The 7,500-nt window shown below is 42.8% G+C and overlaps 2 protein-coding genes across 3 annotated transcripts in view; one reads left to right on the plus strand and one right to left on the minus strand.

Annotated features, from left to right (window-relative positions):
- znhit1 (zinc finger, HIT-type containing 1) overlaps window positions 1–6,853 on the plus strand; it is a 98,645-nt gene extending 91,792 nt beyond the window's left edge. The window contains exon 7 of the mRNA XM_062445255.1: window positions 6,841–6,853. The gene's annotated coding sequence lies outside the window, so the exon portion shown is untranslated. The remainder of the gene's footprint in view (window positions 1–6,840) is intronic.
- nfxl1 (nuclear transcription factor, X-box binding-like 1) overlaps window positions 1–7,500 on the minus strand; it is a 22,075-nt gene that overhangs the window by 5,439 nt on the left and 9,136 nt on the right. For both annotated transcript variants that reach the window (XM_062445157.1, XM_062445156.1), the window contains exons 14-17: window positions 4,272–4,392; window positions 3,346–3,502; window positions 2,601–2,692; window positions 99–120 (exon numbers count right to left, since the gene is read on the minus strand). In XM_062445157.1, the coding sequence (XP_062301141.1) occupies window positions 99–120; window positions 2,601–2,692; window positions 3,346–3,502; window positions 4,272–4,392 (392 nt within the window). The remainder of the gene's footprint in view (window positions 1–98; window positions 121–2,600; window positions 2,693–3,345; window positions 3,503–4,271; window positions 4,393–7,500) is intronic.

Genomic DNA, 7,500 nt, shown 5'->3' on the forward strand with positions numbered 1-7,500 from the left:
ACAAACTAATACAGATGATCGTTAGTCTCGTGTCACGTAAACAAGGACGATATGTATGAAGAAAAGATGGAGAGAAAAGAAAAGAAAACGGTTCTCACCTCATGTTCTCCAAAGCAGGACCTGCAACACAAACACAGGAAGTTTGTTCCATTTACTTCTTTTCATTTTAATCTAACATCACATTCACCTCTACTCTATTTTTCACACGTAACAGAAAGAACATTTTCTTCATGTTTTGAATGTAAATAACTTAAATAAACAAAGTCATGCTTGATTTTTATCTGAACAAGCAATCAACCAAATGAGAGCCAACATTTACTTCCAGTGACTGACAGTTTTCAAAGTCACTGCTGCAAACCTCGGCCAGCTTTCAATCCAAATTTACTGCAAATTTCAACCAATTTTCCAGAATAAAGGCTCGATTCCACTGAAGCGTCTGCGGCGGTACGGCTGCGGCGCGGCTGATCGCTGCCACTCTAATCAATGATTGTGACCTCCGCAGAGCAGATCGCACCAGACAGGAAGTCAGATACAGAATAGGCATAGAGCAACCCAAGCAGCCTCCCGATTGTATTTCAGCAACAGACACGAATAAAACAGATAAAGACACCTTTCATCTACGTAGCTACTGACCCACAATAGAAGCACAAAAATCTAGAAAATTACCAAATCAGCTACTACAGTAATTACGGTAGACTCATAGACTGTATATAAGAAATGGACGTAACATCCGTGACATCACCCATTGGTTTGTGGACTGCTGCTCGGAAGCCAATAGTATCGGATCTGAGCGGCGCCATCTTGAAAATTTCAGGTGGAAAAATAAAAACATGGATTCTACTTATATGGGCATCAGGAGGAGCATGAGGCGCCCTCCTGAACCTGTGAACCAATCAACCTGTCAATCACCACGTAGCCACGCCCTAATGCATACCCTGCTTTATCGTCACATATAAAATCAGGGAGGCCAAAATGTCCCAAATGAACATCATACTGCATTGAAGAAGGCTTTAAACTAGCGATTGAGACCATAAACACATTTTGAAAACGTTTACTGAGGTTAGAAATCAAGTGAGAAGTTGGTGAATTCTCCATTGACTTGTATAGAGACGGAAGTCCTTTTGACACCAAAATGGTCGCCCCCTGGTGGCCTTTTGATAGAATGCAGTTTTAAGTTACTTCCGCGTCGGCCTCATGTCAGAGGACTGGAGCTCCCCGCCTGGGTAGACTACAGGCACTCGTTTAGATATGATTGGTCTATCGTAATTACTGTATTAACAGCGCAACTTGATTTAAAAGGCAGATTTCTCTCCCAGATTAAGCTCTGCTCTGCTGCCCCTGGTGGAAACCCTGAGTTACTGCTTGTTTCCATCGACTACCGCTGTGAATATTTAGTGATAAACGGCAGGTGGCGCTAAGTCCTGCAGTCAAAGCTCCAACGATGGAAAACATGATGGAAATATGACGTTTGATGCATCGATGTGAGGAAGGTTACAGTCTCCTCATCGCTGCACACAGATCTGATGTTTTCAGAGTCATTCATTGATGTATTCATCAACCTTTCCATGTCATTGAATTACTATCAGTTTCCAGTCATGTTTTTATGCATAAGTTATAAACACAACTAAAAGCAGGTGGAGGGAAACAGATGTGCAGTGTAGTCAGAGCTCCGACTGCACACACAAATATTTCCACCTCTACAGTGTCGGTCATGTTTGTGTCTGTTGGCTCGAATATCTTCAACAGACGTCACAGAGCTGCAGGCTGCTGGCACAATCAGCTGTTACACACACACACACTGCACAAATACACACACACACACACACACACACACACACACACTGCACAAAGACACACACACACACTGCACAAATACACACACACTGCACAAATACACACACACACTGCACAAATACACAAACACACACATACACTGCACAAAGACACACACACACACTGCACAAAGACACACACACACACACTGCACAAATACACACACACACTGCACAAAGACACACACACTGCACAAAGACACGCTCACACTGCACAAAGACAAACACACACACACTCACAAACACACTGCACAAAGACACACACACTGCACAAACACACACACACACTGCACAAAGACACACACACTCACACACACACACACACACACACGCTGCACAAATACACACACACACACTGCACAAAGACACACACACACTGCACAAAGACACACCGATGCACAAAGACACACACACACACACTCACAAACACACTGCACAAAGACACACACACTGCACAAAGACACACACACACTGCACAAATACACAGCTTGCAAAATGTTTTTTAATCTCAGGTGTAATGATCCATGACAAGGCCAGCACCAGGAATGTGTGTATCTGTGTATGTGTGTGTGTGTGTATGTGTGTGTGTGGGTGTATGTGTGTATGTGTGTGTGTGGGTGAGTGTGTGTGTGTTTGGGTGAGTGTGGAAAACAAGACCACTCATTTTAATCTTTAAACTCACAGCTCATGTGTTATCTAACCTGTCTCGTAGGTTAATGAGCTGAATGTTATTTACTCTGATGTTTCTAACAGTGTGTGTTGACCTACGTGCGGATCGGTACTTGACACGGCGCACAGGGCAAAGCTTTCTTCACAAACGCTGGTTCAGACGGCTGCTCCCATGGACCCGCTAACCGCACCTAACACACACACACACACAGACACACACACACACACACATAAAGAAAACACAGTTCAAAACATCAGTTATTCTCTCTGGCAGATTTTCTCTGATAGGAAACATGACCAGTCTGAAGTCTTACTGGTTGGGATGTGACCAGTCTGAAGTCTTACCGGTTGGGATGTGACCAGTCTGAAGTCTTACCGGTTGGGATGTGACCAGTCTGAAGTCTTACCGGTTGGGATGTGACCAGTCTGAAGTGTTACCGGTTGGGATGTGACCAGTCTGAAGTGTTACCGGTTGGGATGTGACCAGTCTGAAGTCTTACTGGTTGGGATGTGACCAGTCTGAAGTCTTACTGGTTGGGATGTGACCAGTCTGAAGTCTTACCAGTTGGGATGTGACCAGTCTGAAGTCTTACTGGTTGGGATGTGACCAGTCTGAAGTGTTACCGGTTGGGATGTGACCAGTCTGAAGTCTTACTGGTTGGGATGTGACCAGTCTGAAGGTCTTACTGGTTGGGATTTGACCAGTCTGAAGGTCTTACTGGTTGGGATGTGACCAGTCTGAAGTCTTACCGGTTGGGATGTGACCAGTCTGAAGTCTTACCGGTTGGGATTTGACCAGTCTAAAGTCTTACTGGTTGGGATGTGACCAGTCTGAAGGTCTTACCGGTTGGGATTTGACCAGCACCATGTCGTGGCAGGGCTGTGGACAGGTGTGGCTGCACTTGGGCAGCTGCAGCAGGCAGGTCTGCCTGCAGGGGGGGCAGGTTCCAGGGTGGCAGCGGTGACTCTCTCTGGTCGGATGGTGGCAGGACGGAGGAGACCTGAGGACACAACGAGGTGCTGCTGTCAGAAGATGAGCAGTCCAGGATTTAATGGAGACGTTTTGGGATTATTACAGAAAAGTTAGATTTTTCAGCTGCTTTTTTTTTTTTAAATTAGCGATACAGTGTTCGATGGTTCATTCGCTACTTCCTGCAGTAAAACTGGGAAAAACTGAGTAAAGAAAATAAGTTTAGTTTATTTTCTGAACATGAGAACCATGAACTCAAACTTCTATAAAACAGAAAATACTGAACTTCAGTTCCTTTATTAAAAGAAACTTTCAGCTCAACATTAGCACCAAAGAAAGTAAAATAAAAATATATAGTTTCATTTCCACAGTTTGAGGTTGATTCTGTCCGTCTTTACTGTGTGAACAACAGCAGCTTGTATTCTTCTGACTCAATGAATGAAAGCTCATTTGGGAACATTTAGGAATAGTTTGGCTCAATCTATGACATCATTGTTGTCGGCAGGTGAGATTTGTCCATCTTCCACCTGAATGGAGCTGATTTGGACATTTCATGCAGAAACATTGCGATACTTTTGCAATATCGCAGCTCTTGCAAATATCGCAGGCATTTCCAGAACTTTGGTTAAGTACTGCAATCCAAACATCATGATTTCCTGCAGGCAGCGGCTTACTGTTCAGAATTCTACCCAATCAGGAACCGGCACTAATTTGAGACCGGCCCTCCTTATCCCTGGTTCAGACCTCTGATGGGGACCAGTGTGGTTCAGCATGTATGAAACAGTGTAAACAGGAAGTACCTGCAGGGCTCTTTGCAGCGAGGCGGCTTGGTGCTCCTCTCTCGTCCACACGGGACGCTCAGGAAGGTGGAACCACACGTACACCTGACATCCACCGCCTCCGGACACGGGTAACAACTCCCTGAGAGACAGACAGACAGATGAGTGTGTCTGTGGCTCGTCAGCAGACACTGAGTCCCATTAACATTACACCCAACGTGCCAGCAGATAACTGTGTTATTATCAGAGTGTCACACGAGTACTAACTCAAGTACTGTCAGTATGACCAGCTAAGTATATCTGGGGTGACAGTATGAAGGTTTATCAGCTGTTTCTGGTATTAAATCTCAGTGTTTCCACTACAGACTGGTAATATCAGCTTCACTGCTACCAAAACAAATCTACATTAAACTACATTTATAGCTCATCCCAGACCCATAGCACACAAAAAACAGCTTCCAGTTGTATTCTGCCAAGATGTTTAAAGCTGGAAAAAAATGTATAAGATTTTTAAGAGGATTTTGTTGCTTTGTAAAGAAAATGTTTTCATTAAATTGTTTAAACAGAAACAGGAATCATTTGTTGGCAACAGCTTGAATGTTTTTGAGGAAATCTTCACTTACATATTATAATTTATTGTATTTTTGTTTCTGCAGCTTTGACTGTGTTCTTGGTAATTTATATCAGGAGTTTGTTTCCATCCACCAGTTATTATTTACATTTATAATTTGCTCATAAAAATTACCGTGGCAACAGGAACAAGTGTTTGTTGTTTCCATCGTTTGAGCTTTGACTATTTAGTTTATGAACTTATTTAAACTTTGTGTCGTCCTCCCTACCTCCTTTCCTTCCTTCTTCCTCCCTTCCTTCCTTCATCCCTCCTTTCCTTCCTCCTTTTATTCCTTCCTTCCTCACCCCCTCCTTTCTTTCCTTCTTCCTTTCTTCATCCCTCCTTTCCTTCCTTCTTCCTCCCTTCCTTTCTTCATCCCTCTTTTCCTTCCTCCTTCCTCCCTTCCTTCATCCCTCCTTTCCTTCTTCCTCCTTCCCTTCCTTCCTTCATCCCTCCCTTCCTTCCTTCCTTCATCCCTCCTTTCCTTCCTTCATCCCCCCTTCCTTCCTTGACTCGAGGACAACAGGAGGGTTAAGAAGGTCAGAGTTTACTAAGAAGCTCATTTACATCCACAGTTCATGAGCAGGAATTAAAAACATATAAAACATCAAAGCAAATATAGATTAAAAGCAAAGGTTTATATCAGTGATCACATGACTGGTTTGACTTAAGCCATGTTTAAAATATATATCTCATTGTGTTTATTCTGGAGAATTAGCGCCACCTGCTGTTTATCTGCTTATATTCAGACAGTAACAGTGGATGGAAACTAACAGTTAAATCAGGTTTTTATTTTACAGGAAGAATAAAAGTTTCAACCAGCTGCTCAGGAAGCGTCGAGCGTTCTGATTGGTCAGATCCTGCAGATTAACATGTCAACATGAAACGTGAGATGGAAACTTTAAAGTCACACACACACACACACACACACACACACACACACACACACACACACACACACACACACACACACACACACACACACACACACACACACACACACACACACACACACACAGGGCATCACATCACATTAGTGTCCATCAGATTGGTTGTGATTGGTTGAGGAAGTCGCAGCTGGTAGAAGGTTTAAGGTTAAATTCAGGAAAATTCTGACCTATAACAGTGTGTGTGTGTGTGTGTGTGTGTGTGTGTGTGTGTGTGTGTGTGTGTGTGTGTGTGTGTGTGTGTGTGTGTGTGTGTGTGTGTGTGTGTGTGTGTGTGTGTGTGCGTCAGAGCTGGACAACAGAAACACACTTTATCATGTGTGTTGTTGACCTCCGCTTCCTGTCCAACATCATTAATCCCCTTTAACAAAGACGTGTGTGTTGGTATGTGTGTGTATATGTGTGTGTGTGTGTGTGTGTGTGTGTTATGTTTACTGACACCTCTATTGTCCCCCTGATTGGACGATAAAAGGATAATTAATGCGTCCGCCTGCCTCCCGATTGGCTGAATAGATTGAAGTTAATTTATTTGTGTGTCTGCTAATTTGACCCTTCAGAGGGGGAAGAGATAGACAGTCGCACCGCTGCCGACGCATCACACAGAGATAACAGTGTGTGTGTGTGTGTGTGTGTGTGTGTGTGTGTGTGTGTGTGTACTTTGGTATTTACTTCACATGCAGAGCTGATGGAAAATGATTGGTACTATTCTGTGAATCAAGGTTTTAATAAACTTTAATATTACATATTTTATCTACCTAGGAAGAAAGAAAGAAAGAAAGAAAAGGAGGAAGAAGAAGAGAAAGAACATGAAGTAGGAGGCGAAATATAGAAAGAAAGGAAGAGGAGGAAGAGGAGAAAGAAAGAGGAGGAAGAGGAGAAAGAGAGGGAGGAGGAAGAGGAGAAAGAAAGAGGAGGAAGAAGAGAAAGAGAGGGAGGAGGAAGAGGAGAAAGAAAGAGGAGGAAGAGGAGAAAGAGAGTGAGGAGGAAGAGTAGAAAGAAAGAGAGGAGGAAAGAAAGAAAGATAGAAAGAAAGAAAGGATGAAGAGGAGGAGGAGAAAGAAAGAGGAGGAAGAGGAGAAAGAAAGAGAGGATGACGAGGAGAAAGAAAGAGGAGGAGAAAGAAAGAGAGGAGGAAGAGGAGAACGAAAGAGAGGATGAAGAGGAGAAAGAAAGAGGAGGAGAAAGAAAGATAGGAGGAAGAGGAGTATAAAAGAAAGGATGAAGAGGAGAAAGAAAGAGAGGAGGAAGAGGAGAATAAAAGAAAGGATGAAGAGGAGAAAGAAAGAGAGGAGGAGAAAGAAAGAGAGGAGGAAGAGGAGAAAGAAAGAGAGGATGAAGAGGAGAAAGAGAGAAAGAAAGAAAAACAGAAAGAAAGAAAGAAAGAAGTAAAGCAGCAGGTTCCTGATCTCCATGGTAACCCAGAGTAAATGTAATATGTAGAACAATAGTATTCCATGACCTTTATTTAATATAAAGTTATAATGTAAGATCAGGCCAAACTAGTTGATATGGTGTTTTATTGACTATTTACTGTTTTTAAGCAAGTTGAATTATTTGGTACAAAGTTTTTATGGTTACACCACTTAGACATTTTTACCATAATCCTCTAATATATTCTCTCTAAATGGATTAAAAGCAGAAATTTGATGCTGGGTCCACAAAAAAAGGAATGTGTGAAGTTATTCATACGTTT

This window comes from Scomber scombrus, chromosome 23 (assembly GCF_963691925.1).
Source record: "Scomber scombrus chromosome 23, fScoSco1.1, whole genome shotgun sequence".
NCBI lineage: Eukaryota > Metazoa > Chordata > Actinopteri > Scombriformes > Scombridae > Scomber > Scomber scombrus.